This window comes from Pan paniscus, chromosome 17 (genome assembly GCF_029289425.2).
Source record: "Pan paniscus chromosome 17, NHGRI_mPanPan1-v2.0_pri, whole genome shotgun sequence".
Taxonomy (NCBI): Eukaryota; Metazoa; Chordata; class Mammalia; order Primates; family Hominidae; genus Pan; species Pan paniscus.
Genome location: NC_073266.2, coordinates 80377567 through 80396303, shown reverse-complemented (window position 1 = coordinate 80396303; position 18737 = coordinate 80377567). Strand labels below are relative to the sequence as shown.

The 18737-nt window shown below is 40.8% G+C and overlaps 1 protein-coding gene across 1 annotated transcript in view; it reads right to left on the bottom strand.

Moving 5' to 3' along the window:
• The window catches only part of PHLPP1 (PH domain and leucine rich repeat protein phosphatase 1), a 253641-nt gene that overhangs the window by 93166 nt on the left and 141738 nt on the right, over positions 1-18737 (bottom strand). The window contains exon 4 of the mRNA XM_003827268.4: positions 15448-15614. Within this exon, the coding sequence (XP_003827316.2) occupies positions 15448-15614 (167 nt within the window). The remainder of the gene's footprint in view (positions 1-15447; positions 15615-18737) is intronic.

Below are 18737 nucleotides of genomic sequence, written 5' to 3'. Positions count from 1 at the left end.
TTGCTACAGGCCGGGCACAGTGGCTCACACCTGTAATCCCAGCACTTTGGGAGGCTGAGGCAGGCAGATCATCTCAGGTCAGGAGTTCGAGACCAGCCTGGCCAACATGGTGAAACCCCGTCTTTACTAAAAATACAAAAATTAGCCGGGTGTGGTGGCGGGCACCTGTAATCCCAGCTACTCGGGAGGCTGAGGCAGGAGAATCACTTGAACGCCGGAGGCACAGGTTGCAGTGAGCTGAAATCGTGTCACTGCACTCCAACCTTGGGGGGAGGATAGAGTGAGACTCTGATCTCAAAAAACAAAATTAAAAAAATGAAAGTTGCTACAAATACCTTTTGCAAAGAAGTTGCTACAAATACCTTTTGCGAAGAATACATAAAATTGAATGAATAAAGGCACTTCCCCCACCATTCACTCAAGAGTGCATTCATTTATAGACTATTTAATGCTCACCTAGCAACAGTAATGACCTCTGAGGGGGACTTGATTCCTGCCCTCTCAGAATGCAAAGCCAAGCAGAGTACACAAGATAAATATAGAAAACAAAGGTGATAAAAGTTAAGGCCATACTGCTATTCCCATGAGTCACAGTATCTTTACAAAAACAGGCTTAACCATTACACAGAATTTTATAAAACTGTCAGGGGACAATAGTAACACACAATGGCAAAATTCAATGTCCAAAGGAGAATGTTAAGAAAAACAAAAACGCTGGTGGTATACTTTTTTTTGGTCCTATTTCCATATCATATATGATAAAAATCACATTAAGAATTCTATAGGCCAGACGTGGTGCCTCATGCCTGTAATCCCAGCACTTCGGGAGGCCGAGGTGGGCAGATAATGAGGTCAGGAGACTGAGACCATCCTGGCTAACACAGTGAAACTCCATCTCTACTAAAAATACAAAAAATTAGCCAGGAGTGGTGGCACGCACCTATAGTCCCAGCTACTCGGGAGGCTGAGGCATGAGAATCGCTTGAACCCGGGAGGCGGAAGTTGCAGTGAGCCGAGATTGCGCCACTGTACTCCAGCCTGAGTGGCAGAGCGAGACTCTGTCTCAAATATAATAATAATCATAATCATAATTCTACAGACACATAGCAGGTCCTCGAACAATGTCATTTCATTCAATGTCATTTAGCTATAATGTTAATGAGGAAAAAAATCAATTCCTGGTGAGGATCACTGTCTGTGTAAAGTTTGCCCATTCTCCTCCGTCTGTGTGGTTTTCTTGGGGTACTCACTTCCTCCCACATCCTAAAGCTGTGCACATTACGTTCACCAGTGTGTCCACATGGCGAGTGAGAGAGAGACAGAGAGAGACAGAGAGAGACAGAGAGCGAGAGAGAGAGAGAGAGAGTGTGTGTGTGTGTGTGTGTGTGTGTGTGTGCGCGCGCGCGCGCCCTGTGATGGGATGCTGTCCTACCCAGGGCTGGTTCCTGTCTGGCACTCTTAGCTGCCGGGAGAAGCTCCAGCCACCAGAAACCCGAACTGGAAAAACTTAGTAAATAATTGCCCTTTTTTGTTTGTTTTTTGAGATGGAGTCTTGCTCTGTCACCCAGGCTGGAGTGCAGTGGCGCAATCTCAGCTCACTGCAACCTCTGTCTCCCGGGGTCAGGCGATTCTCATGCCTCAGCCTCCCAAATACCTGGGATTACAGGTGCGCACCACCATGCCCGGCTAAGTTTTTGTATTTTTAGTAGAGATAGAGTTTCAACATGTTGGTCAGGCTGGTCGCAAACTCCTGACCTCAGGTAATCTACCTGCCTTGGCCTCCCAAAGTGCTGGGATTACAGGCGTGAGCCACCTCAACCGGCCTATATCTTACTTGTTTTTATTAATCTTTTTTTTTTTTTTTTTTTTTTGAGACAGAGTTTCGTTCTGATTGCTCAGGCTGGAGTGCAATGGCGTGATCTCGGCTGACCACAAACTCCACCTCTCGGGTTGAAGCGATTCTCCTGTCTCAGCCTCACGAGTAGCTGGGATTACAGGCATGCACCACCATGGCCCAGCTAATTTTTGTATTTTTAGTAGAGACGGGGTTTCACCGTGTTGGTCAGGCTGGTCTTGAACTCCTGATCTCGTGATCCACCTGCCTTGGCCCCCCAAAGTGCTGGGATTACAAGCGTGAGCCACCGCATCCGGCCCTTTATTTATCTTTCTTAAGTATATGCATAGCTCATATTTATTTCAATGCTTAATATTAAAAGCGTTTTGATCTTTATTTAGTAGTTTCGTGGTGTTGTAACCAGAAATATGCCCTAAGAACTTAACTCTTGTTTATATCAATTAACCTATGGTAAAACTGGTTTCATTACATATGAAATTAAATGAGGAGTTACTGTACATGATTTATCAAGTCATTTAAAATACCAACTTCTACTGAAATTATAGTGCTAGCCCTATAAAAGTAATTCCATTTCTAGAACCAGCTAGGACCTTCTAGCTGTGCTAGTTTTGTTTCTCTATACCAATTTACTTACAAACAGCAAAAGCCAGAAAGATCCATCTGGATCCACTTCCTTTATTAATGGAAGCGATAACCACCAACCATAAACAAACAATTGAAACATTATAATAAATTTCTATTTATGAAGTAGTTATTTTATAATTTGTCTAATTTCCACACATAGAATTAAACAATTTAAGTGTATTTTAATTATCACCAATTTGGCAAGTACTTACTAGAACACAGGCTTCTTTCTTAAACTGGTTGGTATAAGTAACTAGTAATTAAAATAGTCTAAGATAAAGACATTTTAGTTGAACTTAAGTGACAAACTTTCCAAGTACCATGGACAAAGTTACTGGAAACACATACACACAAATTATTACTATCAAACTTTACTTTTGACTTCATTCTCCTATTTCTTTTTCTAAACATGGCAGGATATCACCATAAAAGAACTCTCTATCATCCCTTATGAAGGACTGCAGAATACGCTACCCCAAAATATACCACTTTGGCATAAGGACTATACTGGGCCAAACGCACTTGAAAAACAGCAGGTGTAAAAAGGAGTGCTCTGACCTCCCCTTTTCTTTCTTTTTTTTTTTTTTTTTTTTTTTTGAGGCAGAGTTTTGCTCTGTCGCCCAGGCTGGAATGCAGTGGCTCAGTCTCGGCTCACTGCAACCTCCGCCTCCCAGATTCAAGTGATTCTCCTGCCTCAGCCTCCCGAGTAGCTGGGACTACAGGTACCCGCCACTACACCTGGCTAATTTTTGTATTTTTAGTAGTGGCGGGATTTTACCATGTTGGCCAGGCTGGTCTTGAACTCCTGACCTCAAATAATCCACTCACCTCAGCCTCCCAAAGTGCTGGGAGTACAGGCGTGAGCCACCACGCCCCACCTAATTTTTTTTTTTGAGACTGAGTCTCGCTCTGTCCCCCAGGCTAGAGTCCAGTGGCGCGATCTCTGCTCACTGCAACCACCACCTCCCGGGTTCAAGCGATTCTCCTGCCTCAGCCTCTGGAGTAGCTTGGATTACAGGCACCCACCACCACACTGGCTAATTTTTGTAGTTTTAGTTGAGACAAGGTTTCACCATGTTGGCCAGGCTGGTTTCAAACTCCTGGCCTCAAATGATTCACCCACCTCGGCCTCCCAAAGTGCTGGGATTATAGGCCTGAGCCACTGCACCTGGCCTCTGACCTCCCCTTCTTGAAATCAAGAAACAAAACTCCCTTGTGAAAGATGCCCTCTATGTAGCAGGAGGAAAGCAACATTCTGACCACAAGAGACGGAATGGAGGCTAAGACAATTCTGTACAAACATCATTTGTTAAAATAACTCATCTTCCTTTGGTCTCCCCATATATTTTACTTACTTTTCCACAATTTCCTCTGCGTTCAACCTAGTATATAAGCACTTAGATTTTGTCACTTCTTTAGGTCTTCATTTTCCCATGGGGGTTCCTATGCACATGTAAAAATCTGTATACTTTTTCTCCCGCTAACGCCTTATGTCCATTTAGTTCTCAGAACCAGGTGGAGGCTTTTAGAGGGTACGGGTAAAGTTTTGCCTCCTCTATATTTACAAACTCTAGGTCCTTCAATGATCCTCCCTATACATCCTTAATAAATGATAAATAAATGGCACATTTATAAGAGCTAGGCCAGGTGCAGTGGCTCATGCCTATAACCCCAGCCCTTTGGGAGGCCGAGGCAGGCGGATCACTTGAGGTGAGGAATTCAAGACCAGCCTGGCCAACATGGTGAAACCCCATCTCTACTAAAAATACAAAAATTTGCTGGGCGTGGTGGCGCATGCCTGTAATCCCAGCTACTCAGGAGGCTGAGGCTGGAGAATCGCCTAAGTCTGGGAGATGGAGGCTGCAGTGAGCCAAGATCACGCCACTGTACTCCAGCCTGGGGGACAGACCAAGACTGTAAAAAAAAAAAAAAAAAAAAAAAAAAAAAATTTAAGAGCTAAATTTGGCCAGGCGTGGTGACTCACGCCTGTAATCCCAGCACTTTCGGAGGCCGAGGCAGTCAGATCACCTGAGGTCAGGAGTTGGAGACCAGACTGGCCGACATGGTGAAACTCCGTCTCTACTAATAATACAAAAATGAGCCCGGGTGTGGTGGTGCACACCTGTAATCCCAGTTACTTGGGAGGCTGAGGCAGGAGAATTGCTTGAACCCAGGAGGCAGAGGTTGCAGTGAGCCGAGATTGCACCACTGCACTCCAGCCTGGGTGACAAGAGTGAAACTCCATCTCAAAAAAAACAAAAACAAAAACAAAAATAAACACAGCTAAATTTAAATTTACCAGGGCAGTAAAATGTTCAAACACCATTATAATTTAGTGTGAATAAGTTCATATAGCTTTGCTATCATATTAAAAACATAAAATTAACACATGGGGGAAAAAATATATTCCTTAAATTTAAATCAGCAAAAAGTTGTCGTCTTCACTGACTCTACAAAGAAACTTACCATATTTTATGAAAAATCATTCTCTATTGCAAATAACAATAATCTTAGTATTAAGACTATCTGAGTCATCTAGAGATATAGTTAACATAGGGAAATGAAGTACTATTAATAAAAGAGATAAACAATGTATTATAGTTATTAGTGACACATATAATAAGGAAAGAAACCATCAAAACCACCAAAAATTACCCTGATGTTTGCCTCTCCTCTATATTTTGAAAACTAACTTGAAGAGTTCCAATGCCAATAAAGGAAAAACAAACAGCACTAGTTCCAAGAACAATGTTTTCCCTCTGAAACTGCTGACCTGTGTGTGTACATCGGCATGCCATCTTTCCAGATTTAGAATGTTGGTGCAAATACCAATTTAAATGTTCTGTGAAAATAGCTCATTTGTTAAAGGTAAAAATTTGTAGTAGAAAGAAAAATTAAGGGGATATGTGCTTAAGATAAAATGTCTCTGAACTCCTACCTGTTATAATTATATTGTACTTTAAGTTTCTCCCTGGTTATTTGCCCTAACACTGTAACCTAAAACTTAATTCCTTGAAACTTAGGTAAAAACGTAAAAATAAATTACCCTTTGGCTCTAAAATGTTCCCTGTGAAACATACATTAGAGATTACCACAAATTCCTAAACACACAAATAAAAATAAGCAACTAAATATACGGCATATTTCGAAGCCACCACACTAAGTGACTGGACATTTAAAAACCACGTTAATGCTTTCTGCAGTACTAACATGACTTTCTTAAATACACATTATACATTTAATTCCTGGTATTAAATATATGTATATAAGGGGGGGTATATATGCATATGTGTACTTATCAACTTATTACTCTGGAATCTTAGCAATAAAAATTTTTCTTGGACAATGGAAGTGGGAGACAAACACCTCATAGTAGTGTGTAATGAAAGAGAAACTGGTGGCCAGGCACAGTGGCTCACACCTGTAATTCCAGCATTGTGGGAGACCGAGGCCGGCAGATCACAAGGTCAGGAGTTTGAGACCAGCCTGGCCAATATGGTGAGACCCCCCATCTCTACTAAAAATACAAAAATTAGCCAGGCGTGTTGGCGCGCACCTGTAGTCCCATCCATTCGGGAGGCTGAGGCAGAAGAATCGCTTGAACCCGGGAGGCAGAGGTTGCAGTAAGCCGAGGCGAGATCGTGCCACTGCACTCCAGCCTGGGCGACAGAGCAAGAGTCCGTCTTAAAATAAAAAGAAAGAGAAACTGGTATAAAGCCTAGTTTTTTCCAAAGAGCAGCAAAACAGCAGCTTCACCAGTTACTCCGATACCACATAGGAAGTCCCCTAGGCCTATCTTCCCCATGCTTAAAGCAACAGAAAGAACAAAACAGAAATCTTTTATTGCAGTGTAAAATTTTAAAATTCTCTACCTTAAACAAATCAAAATCACTGCCTTATATTACACAGTACAAACTACAAGCTGATAATATGTCACTTGGTATGCTTTGTTTTGCTTTTTTAAAAGAAAAGTCAGTGAAAGAAGCTGGACTCAAACACATATTGTGTGCTCCATTTAGATCAAGTACAAAGACAAGTGAAACTACTTCATGATGTTCTAAGTCAGGATAGTGATGATGTTTAGGGTAATAAAAAGAAGGGTACAAGGACGGCTTCTGGAGTGCTGGCAATTCTCTTCCTCATATGCGTACTGGTTACACGGATGTGTTCACTTTGTGGAAATCCATCAGGTTATACACTCATATCTGCCTTTTCTATGTTTTTTTATACTTCTACAAATTTTCAAAAGGTTACAGAAGGAGGAGTAAGACCCCAGATCCTCTCCCCAATTCCAGCGGAGGACAGTTTATTCCCTGGAATAAAACGAACCAGAGTCCCTGATTCAAAGACATCAGGCATACTACATCACAGCATGACAAACAGGGAAACTGCTTTCTTCGGCCCTTCATTTGACCCAGGGAGGTAATTTGGAAGAGAGAGGATAGTCTGTCAAAGCATCAGGGAGGTAATTTGGAAAAGAGAGAATAGTTTGTCAAACTATAGAGCAATAAGAGAATGAAAACCAATGAGTTAATTTCTTATTTAGTTATACATACAGCTTGAGTATTCTCAATGATTCTTCTTCATCTTGAGATTTTAAACAACAGCTGAAAGATGGCTCATGTCCAGTGACTTGGTTTACTTTTATATTCAAAATATTTCAGTCTCAGTGTAATATACTCATTTTCTGAGATGCTGATTATTGAACATATGGTCTCTAAAAAGATAATTCCAGAAGTCCATCTGGGTAGCATCAAAGACTCCTTTATCTCCTTTCATACCACATGGCTCAGTAATACTGTCTTATCAGACATGTGTTCTTTGCAATTATTTTTCTGATCAATGATAGGTTTGGGAAATTAGAGAAAATAAATGTCACTGAAAACAAAGTATTAACTAAATTTGTACATTTAATGTTAATGTTTACATATACAATTTTAAGATACAACTTTTTTTTTTTTTTTTTTTGAGACAGAGTCTCGCTCAGTCACTCAGGCTGGAGTGCAGTGGCGCCATTTCGGCTCACTGCAACCTCTGCCTCCCAGGTTCAAGTGATTCTCTTGCCTTAGCCTCCTGAGGAGCTGGGATTATAGGTGTGCGCCACGATGCCTAGCTATTTTTTTGTATTTTTAGTAGAGACGGGTTTCACCATGTTGGCCAGGCTGGCCAACATGACCTCAAATCATCCACCCACCTTAGCCTCCCAAAGTTACAGGCAAGATACAATTTTTATCTAAAATAGTCTGAAGTTATCCCTTATTGATTTGGTACACATGCAATGCTATAGAAACTGGCTTATGGAAGTTAAAATGAATAAGACATGATTGTCAAAGGATGACGGTATAATCTGTAGTATTGTTTAATTCTTTGTAATTACTTAAGTGTCAAAATATCTCTCATAAATTGAAAAGAAAAAAGTTATCAAGCATAATAGAAAACACTGTTCTGAAAACAGGGAAGTTAAATAAAAATCCACATACGGCCGGGCACAGTGGCTCATGCTTGTAATCCCAGCACTTTGGGAGGCTGAGGCGGGAGGATCACAAGGTCAGGAGATCGAGACCATCCTGGCTAAAACAGTGAAACCTTGTCTCCACTAAAAATAGAAAAATTAGCCGGGCGTGGTGGTGGGTGCCTGTAATCCCAGCTACTCAGGAGGCTGAGGCAGGAGAATGGCGTGAACCCGGGAGGCGGAGCTTGCAGTGAGCCGAGATCGCGCCACTGCACTCCAGCCTGGACAACAGAGCCAGACTCCATCTAAAAAAAAAAAAAAAATCCACATACTAAACCTTGAGATTCCTCCTCTCTTTTCCACTCATTACCCTAAATCTTGGCATGCATCGCCATGGCAGAATACCAAAGGGTTTCTCTAGTAAACTGACACCCCCTGAGGAAAAGGTCCACATACTGTCTTTGCTGTGTAGCAGGCCAGAAGAACAAGCACATACCCTGGTTCCAGGAAGAAAAAAGTCTCCAAGAAAAAGGTGCTGAGAGGAATGTAAGAATTCCGTCAGAAAGCTTACAAATACCAGGGGAAAAAAAAAAGTATACAAGTGATAAAGTGAGGCTGCTATCAAGCCAGCACAAGAAAGGAAATATAATCACTGCAATTAAATCCCTTAGCTGTGAATAAGTTCCAGGTTCATAATAACGTAAACAGTGAGTACTGACTTAACCAAAAATTAACACCTATATATTGAGAGGATAGGGAAAAGAGAAGTTAGTACATGTGGTGTGGGGTAGATGGGTTGTGAGACAATGTAAATGAATGAAATCCTTATCTTCCATAGTAATGAGTCAACACATAATGTCCAATAATGAAAAAATCAAAACATAGCAGTATACACATAATATTTAGAAAGAGAAACGAAAACAGCAGAAAGAGCCAAAAGATTCAAAAGGGTTGTCTAGGGAGCAGGACTTGGATGTAGGGATGGGCTGGAGCCTCAGGCACCTACTTCTTATTGTAAACTTCACTGCTTATTAAGATCTTTAAAAATCTATATAGGGTGTTACTTTGATGAAGGAAAAAGGCTTAAATTTTTAAAAATACAAAATAAAACAAAACCAAGAAATGTAAAAAACAGCGGGCAACAAAAATAGGGCTAACCTGCAGAGGGAAAATGACAACAAGACAATCAGCTCTCAAAGGTAGCGCAACAGACCAGGTGAGGGTTGAGAAGTACTTTTACTATAACAGCTGGGGAGAGAGGGTGTGTGCAGTAGAGGGATGGGAGCAGAGGAGAAAAGAGGATGAGCTCAAAAGATATCACACAGAATCAACAGACATGCGGGATCAAGTCGGTGACTCTGTAAGAACTAAAAGGCAAGACAGAATCTGAATCCTCCTGAAGTGGGTCATGCCCAAAATATCCCTCCACCTGGATATTTATTCCACAAATACTGGCTCTTTGGGAGCATTTTAATTTTCTTTTTGTTTAGGTTTAAAATGTTTGGATTATTATGAAATACTCAAATTTTAAAAATGCAGAAAACTGTAACATTCATCGGCATTAACTATACAGCGTTTTAAAATACTAACCTTTTGGGCCAGGCGTGGTGGCTCATGCCTGTAATCCCAGCACTTTGGGAGGCCAAGATGGGTGGACTACCTGAGGTCAGGAGTTTGAGACCAGCCTGGCCAACATGGCAAAACCCCGTCTCTACTAAAACTACAAAAATTAGCCAGGCATGGTGGCGGGTGCCTGTAATCCCAGCTACTCAGGAGTCTGAGGCAGCAGAATCGCTTGAACCTGGGGGGCGGAGGTTGCAGTAAGTCAAGATCGCACCATTGCACTCCCGCTGGGCAACAGAGTGAGGCTCTGTCTCCGAAAAAAAAACAAAAAACACAAAAACAAAAACCTTTTGGCCTCTCATTTTTCTTTTTAAAAAAATAAACGTTACAGATATAGTTGAAACCTTGTTCAAACCATTCACTAATCCCATCCCCCTGTCTCCCTAAAAGGTAACCATTAAACTGAATTTGGCAGTTAACATCCCCATAGACCCCAACTTTAAAAGAGAGCATTAGGTTGGCTGAATTTTTTTTTTTAACTTTTAAGTTCAAAGCTACATGAGCAGGTTTGTTACACAGGTAAACGTGTGTCATGAGGGTTTGTTGCACATATATTTCATCACCCAGGTACTACGCCTAGTATCTGTTAGTTATTTTTCCTAATCCTCTCCTTCTTCCTGCCCTCCAGCCTCCAATAGGCCCCACTGTGTGTTGTTCCCCTCTATGTGTTCATGTATTCTCATCACTTGACACCCACTTATAAGTAAGAACATGCAGTATTTGGTTTTCTGTTCCTGCATTAATTTGCTAAGGATAACAGCCTCCAGCTCCATCCATGTCCCTGAAAAGGACATAATCTCACTTTTTATGGCTGCATAGTATTCCATGGTATATTAAGTACCACATTTCTTTATCCAGCCTATCATTGATGGGCATTTGGGTTGATAGTCTGGATGAATTCTAATGCACCATTCTGTTCTAAGACATCAGGATTTGGCAGTATGATAGAAAGTCTTTGATGTTCTATAATAGAAGTGCAAAAGTCTACACTTCTGTGAAATATGCAAAAATATTTCCCAATAATTTCAAACCTCAGAACACACTGATTGATGATAGTTCATGATGGGTAGCTCCAGAAACAAACAAACAAAATGATAATAATGATTATAACCTTTCAGCCAAAAAGAAAAAAAAAGCATATTAACTTTACTGTTGTAGTGCCAGTACAACTTTTTATTTTATTTTTGAGACAGGCTTTCCCTCTGTTGCCTAGGCTGGAGTGCAATAGTGTAATCATGGCTCACTGCAGCTTCAAACTACTGGGATCAAGCAATCCTCATGCCTCAGCCTCCCCAGTAGCTGAGACTACAAGCATGTGCTACTATACCCAGCTAATTTTTAAATTTTTCTTTATAGAGATGGGGTCTCATGACATTGACAGGCTGGTTTCAAACTCCTGGTCTCAAGCCAGCTTCCTGCCTCAGTTTCCCAAAGTGTTGGGATTATAGGACTGAGCCATTGCATCCAGCCAGTCCAAAATTAGTAACAATACATAGAGCATATAAAACCTAAGCTTAAGTATTTTGCAAACAAATCAGTCCTACCATTTGTCTTTAGTGAAAATGCGAGACTGAAGACAGAAAAATTATGTTTAAAGAACTGTGGTATACCTGTTATTAGATTCTAGTATCAGTTGTTTTTGAGGTTTTTTCCTGCAATTTAGACTAATCCTACTTATTCCTGTGAACCAACCAGTGATGTCTGCTGCTGCTCAGAAGAAATAAAAGGGATGGGTAATGTAAAAATCCTGATCAGTATTCTAATTCTGGGCAGGTACTGGAATCAGCTAGGGACCCCATATCAGCTTGGTTCCACAACAACTGCCTAGTTAATAGAAAGCCTTCTTATTTAGTTTACTTGGGATAATTTTACTTATTTTGTTTTACTGTTATAGAATATATTGCTGTTGTACTCTTTGTGTAGGAATGCAGATAAGCTTACTGAATGTTTTCTTAAATTGAACACTTACTATTCTTCCAGATAGCACCTCTTGTTGGAACTCACTGTTATCAATGGCCCTCACCAGACCTACGCTTTGTGACTGACCTCCTCTCTACCTTGAATACAAGAGGCCCTCATAGTTAGGCAGGAATATCATTGTCCCTATTCAGCCTGAAGAAGTTACAGAAGATGGATCTTCATTCCTCTACAACCCTTAGGATTAAAGATCTCCTTATAAAAGGGAGGGGCAGCCAGGCGCAGTAGCTCACGTCTGTAATCCCAGTACTTTGGGAGGCCGAGGTGGGTGGATTACCTGAGGTCAGGAGTTCGAGACCAGCCTGGCCAACATGGTTGAAACCCCACCTCTACTAAAAATACAAAAATTAGCTGGGAGTGGTGGCGGGCGCCTATAGTCCCAGCTACTCGGGAGGCTGAGGCAGGAGAATTGCTTGAACCCAGGAGGTGGAGGTTGCAGTGAGCCGAGACTGTGCCACTGCACTCCAGTCTGGGCAACAGGAGCGAGACTCTGTCTCAAAAAAATAAATTAATTAAAATAAATAAATAAACAAATAAATTTTTAAAAATAAAAAAATAAAAGGGAAGGGGGAAGTATGTCAGAGGCATTTGAACCTGAGTGACTCCATCTTGAATAGGGGCTGGGTAAAATAAGGTTTACCCCTACTGGGCTGCATTCCCAGGAGGTTAGGCATTCTTACTCACAGGATGAAATAGGAGGTCAGCACAAGATACAGGTCACAAAGATCTTGCTGATAAAACAGGAGGTAAAGAAGCTGGCCAAAAGCCACCAAAACCAAAATGGTGATGAAAAGTTGACCTCTGGCTGTCTCACGGCTCATTGTATGCTGATTATAATGCATTAGCATGCTAAGAGACACTCCCACCAGCACCATGAGTTTACAAATCCCATGGCAATATCAGAAAGTTACTCTATATGGTCTAAAAAGGGGAGGGACCCTTAGTTCTGGGACTTGGCTACCCCTTTCCCAGAACACTCATAAATAATCCACCCCACTGATTATATTTAGCATATAATCAAGAAATAACCATAGGCCGGGCCCGGTGGCTCATGCCTGTAATCCCAGCACTTTTGGAGGCTGAGGTGGGTGGATCACTTGAGTCCAAGAGTTCAAGACCAGCCTGGCAACATGGTGAAACCCCATCTCTACTAAAAATGTAAATTCTAGCTGTGTGTGGTGGTGGTGCATGCCTGTAATCCCAGCTATTTGGGAGGCTGAGGCAGGAGGATCACTTGAGCATGGGAGGCGAAGGTTGCTGTGAGCCACCACTGCACTCCAGCCTGGGTGACAGCAAAACAATGTCTAAAAAAAGAAAGAAAGAAAAGAAGAGAGAGAGAAAAGAGAGAGAGAGAGAACCATAAAAGTAGCCAACCAGCAGCCCTTAGGGCTGCTTTGCCTATGGAGTAAGCCATTCTTTATTCCTTTACTTTCTTAATAAACTTGCTTTCAATTAAAAAAAAAAAAAGAATACCACAGTGATAACTTTCATAGTACACGTCAGCTACAGGGGACAATCAGGAATTGCTGGAGCAAAATATCCTTATTAGAGTCTCGATTGCCTATGTAATTAATTCACTGCAGCACCAAACTGTCCCAGTTGTCATTATATTCTTCTCTATTCTTTTCTTCCGGGCAATATTAACAGTAAAAATATTCTTTAAAAAAATTGTAATGCCAGTTTTACTTAAGAATGTCCTTGATGACACATGAAAGTTATTTCTTATTACATCTCAACCCCTGAGTATATGTCTTTTTAATTTTCTGGGTGATAAAATAGGAAGTACACAAAAAACACTTCTGGTACACACTGAAGTATGATAGTTATCTCAAGGAAAACACTTATCTGATGATGTGAGCTGTGGGCCAAACCAGTCGCTATTTATAGAGAACCCCATTTTTACTTGAAAGAGCAACTGACAAACTATTATTATTCATACTTGGGTATTTGGCAGACATTTTCTCAAAAATGAAGTGAGAAGGCTGCTTACCAGAAAACAACTGATGGCATGTGCTGCCAATAATGGCCTTCAAATTTCTAATGAAAAATTAAAATTTTGGAAAACTCGTTTCCACAGTAAGCTTAACAACATCCCAATACTTAAAAGACTTTACTGATAAGATCAGTGGTGATATTGGCTGGGCGCAGTGGTTCACACCTGTAATCCCAGCACTGTGGGAGGTCAAGGTGGGCGGATCACTTCAGGTCAGGAGTTCGAGACCAGACTGGCCAACGTGGTGAAACCCCATCTCTACTAAAAATACAAAAAAATTAGCCAGGTGTTGGGGGAGCGCCTGTAATCCCAGCTACTTCAGAGGCTGAGGTGGGAGAATCACTAGAACCCGGGAGGCAGTGGTTGCAGTGAGCCGAGATTGTGCCACCACACTCTAGCCTGGGCGACAGAGTGAGACTCCATCTCAAAAAAAGAAAAAAAAAAAAGATCAGTGGTGATATTAACAAATGTGAATTCTTAAAATTCCATAATAAAATACATTAACATTTGGAGTATCTGTGTTACACAACGGAGTAGTACTCTCCAAATGACCAACACTTAATGCAATAAAGTGATGCATGGGTAAAGAGTCAAATCAAACTGCAAGTCAGATCAATGGATCTTACCGTTAAAGAATTCAAAAAGCTCACGAATAGGGTTTTAGATTCCATTTTAGAACTAACATTTAAGAAATGACCACTTGTCAAGTTTTGGTATAGTATCAAGGAAGGATATTCACAATTACCTGAAAAGACAATTAAAATACTCTTCCATTTTCCAATTACATCCACAAACTTTATAAGCAACTACTGGATTATTTTTTCTGGATGTTAAAAACCATAAACAGAATCACAATGGTTATCACATTTTAATTCCTGATCATATCAGTCATGTAAAAACAAATGAACTAGCAATTATTTACTTAAAAGTTATATTCTTTGCAGTTACATAGTCTTACATATTTGCAACAAATATGTAAGTATCAAAGGTTTAATTTACCACAGAATGAAGACTGATCACTGCTCCAAAGAGGAAAGGAAGTGAATGTGGTAAATTCTTAAATCTGTTTTGGAGACATGCAAGTCAAGTCCCTCTCTTCTAGTTTAAATGAGCAGATTCTAGGCCAGGCGTGGTGTCTCACACCTATAATCACAGCACTTTGGGAGGCCAAGAAGGGCAGATCACATGAGGTTAGGAGTTCAAGACCAGCCTGGCCAACATGGTAAAACCCCATCTCTACTAAAAATACAAAAATTAAGAGGGCGTGGGCGCCTGTAATCCCAGCTACTCGGGAGGCTGAGGCAGGTGAATCACTTGGGCCCAGGAGGAGGAGGTTGCAGTGAGCCGAGATCATGCCACTGCACTCCAGCCTGAGACAGAGCAAGACTCTGTCTCAAAAAAATAAAAAATAAAGGAGCAGGTTCTATTTATTTAACATGTGACTCCTGAAACCCACACACTAATCACCCAGATGACATGATGTAAGTTGATTTAAACGCTGGTTCTTAAATTTCTAAGGAAATATCTTTTTATGGGAAAAAATGACCTTTCATAAATTTCAAAAGAAACAATTTAATCTGAACAAACACCTGAAGTTCAGAAGTAACACACCAAATGTTATTAATTTTTTGCAGATGAATTTTTAGATAGGAATAAAAGTTGTTTAAGGAGAATTGTTCTTACACAACTCTATCCAGTTAATAAATATCATAAATCATTAGTTTCAAAAGCAAGAACCTTAAAAAAAATTTCAGATCGAGAATTGGTAATGTCTTCACTAATAAACAAAGTCTTATTACACTGTTATCTGAAGGAGAAAGTTTACACACTAGCTTTTTTCGTGAGAATATTCAAGAGATAACAAGCAGAAGTTCATTCTGCCCCCACCCCTTCCTAATGATCTACCCATTTCTGCAGGCTTACCTTTGCAGTTCATTAAGCCCCCTGGCAGCTGGAAGGCTAGGGTTCTGCCTTAGGAAGTTTTGTTTTAAATTGAGATGAGTGAGGTCTTGGCTGTAGAAGAGGTTGGCAGGCAGATGTTCCAGGCTACAACATGAGAGGTCCACTGAGCTAATGCGCTGGGATGCAACCTAAAGGGGGAAAAAACTTAATTTTAATACCATCCACTTATCCTATAACTACTTTCTATGGATAGAAATAAGATAATCCCAATTTGGAATAGATATTCTATGAAAGTAGCACTGTTAGTCCAAATATAAACCAACAGAGTATTCAGTCATGTGCCGCATACCAACCTTTCAGTCAATAACGTACCACACACAGCAGTCCCACAAGATTATAAAGAAGCTGAAAAAGTCCTATCACCTAGTGATATGGCAGCTATCATAATGTCATAGCACAACACACTGCCTTCTATGTTTAGATACACAAATATTTACCATTTTGTTACAACTGCCCACAGTATTCGGTACAGTAACATGCTACACAGGTTTGTAACCTAGGAGCAATAGCCTAGGTGTGTAGTTGGCTAACACCATCTAGGTTTGTGTAAGTACACACTGATGTTTGCACCATGAAGAAACTGCCTAACAACACATTTCTCAAGATATATCCCTGTCATTAAGTGATGCATGTCTGTACTTAGTATTTGAGCCAAGTACTTTATAAAAGCAGGAAAATGTCCCTGCCTGGAGGGTATGTACAGTAACCTAGCATAGGAGACAGGCTGGAAAGAACATAGATTATTCCATCAGGTTTAGTGATATCAGTAATCTCCTCCAATGCAGGAGTTTTATTCCTGAAAACATAAGGAATAATTCTCTCCGACAGAAAGAGAATTCAGAGCTATCGAGTAAATACATGGTCAAGAGACAGATACTAAGATCTAAACTGAACATATAAAAGCCATTGTATATACTGATTTAAAATAGCACAAATAAAGAAAAAGACCAAGACCTTTACACTGACCTTGTACACATCTTCAATTAATGGTATAGTAGAATCAGATTCCATTGCCTGTCTGCTACAAACTTTTCAGGCTGCCTCTCCCAGTTTCAGTGAAATGTTTACAAATTCACTGTGCTTTGCTTCATGTAAGTATTTTATGTAAAACTTATTTTATGTCTAAATATTTATCCAGATGTTCAATGCCTTCCTGGTTAAATGACTCCTCCCACGGCCAGGATCTCAGGGCTAAAGACCAACTTTTATGTGGGAAGCAGAAAACGCACTGACCACCCTGTATTTCTCAAATGCTCTTCCCAATATTGTAGGTAACACAGTGCCAATTTATGCTAAAGCACATGGCTTCAGCCCCACCTCCACACATCTTGGTTTTCTCTCCTCACAGAGGCAATGGGAGTATAGTTCTAAAACTTTGGTTAATTCTCCCTATTTATCTTTACCAAAGCTTTAGGGCAGAAACTTCACTGCTTCTCTGTGATCAGTCTGATCTCCTTTTCTTTTACCAAACCCCAGGTTTCTGTTCCTAATTACACAAGGCAGTAGAACGTAGTCCTTAGGTGTATGGTTCTGAGTTCAGTGTCCAGATTCATAGCCCAGCACCACCACTCAGGAGCTGAGATAACTTGAATAGATCACTGATCTAAGATCCAGTTTTCTCATCTGTATAACACGTATAAAGATGGTACCTACTTCTACATGCCTGGCACAGAAAAAGCACTCAATAAATGTTAACTGCTATTACTATTACTAGTACTACTACTAACACTACCACTTCCAAATCAAATCATTCACATTTTATTTTTTATTAAAAAAAATATTTTTAAATAATAAAGTAGGGGCAAGGTCTTGCCATGTTGCCCAGGATGGTCTCAAACTACTAGGCTAGGTTGATCCTCTCACGTCAGCCTCCCAAAGTGCTGGATTACAGGCATGAGCCACCACACCCAGCTTCATTCACATTTTATATCCACTAAAATTCATACTCTCCTGATGCTAAAAGTATCCAGAAGTAAATCTGCCTAAGATATGTTCTGCTAGATCAGGTATGGTGGCTCACATCTGTAATCCCAGCACTTTGGGAGGCCAAGGCAGGTGGATCATTTGAGGTCAGAAGTTCCAGACCAGCCTGGCCAATATGGTGAAACCCCGACTCTACTAAAAATACAAAAATTAGCTGGGTGTAGTGGTGGGTGCCTGTAATCCCGGCTACTCGGGAGGCTGAGTCAGCAGAATTGCTTGAACCCACGAGGCAGAGGTTGCAGTGAGCTGAGATCGTGCCATTGCACTCCAGCCTGGGCAACAGAGAGAGGCTGTGTCTCAAAAAAAAAAAAAAGGTTCTGCTGATGGAATATTTGAGCTTAGGAGAAACTACTGTGCACACATGAAAGCTAAAGGTATACTGGGGTGAGAAAGGCTGGGCAGGACTTATCTCTAAAGACTTTACCAAGAAAGTCTGAGTTTGCATTTTACCAATTTTATCTTTCTGTGAATTTTCACCATTAAATAAGAAAAAGAAACTTCCAAACAGGGTCAAACCACTCATACAAAGAAAGATGTAAAAAGAGATAGAATGTTAATGGGCCTGAAAGTAGGTGCAAAAGCACCACGCCACACAGGATTCCTATGGCATTCATAGGAAGTGGATGGGAACCTGTTTATAGAAAGTGAGTTTGAAACCTCTGCTAGCTAGTGGAATCATTCATTCAAAAATATGTGTTGAGAATCTACTTAATGGTGTGTGGCAGGCCTTTTATTTCCTGAGACACAAAAGGAAAACAAGACAGACACAGTCTCTGCCCTGAATGAGTACACATCAAGAGGAGAGGGTAATTAAGATACTACATGATAACTGTTACAAGAATAGGTAGTGCAAGGACACAGAACAGAATCCCAGGGGTCAGAAAAGGATTCCCAGAGGATGAATGTCCAAGCCCAAACTTGAAGCCTCAGTAGAAATCTGTGTTTTCTGCCCCAAATCCTTTCTCCTTCAAACTCATGATCCTAAGGGGAACTGCAAAGTACCCAGATGCTCTGGATTCGTGGGTAAGCATGCACTCCAGGTCTGAGCAATCTGAGTGTCCTATCTGCTGAAGCCACAGACTGATCCAACAGGTGCTAGCATGGGACCCAAGCTAGGTTAATCAGAGGACTTCTCTGGGATTTACATATTCTGAAACCAGGAGAGAAAGAGAACCAGCTGCTTAGAGCTGCAGTTAAAATGAAGGAACTAGATCCATATGTATCAATCTGACTTGATACAAATGCAAACTGCAGCATGACACATTCCA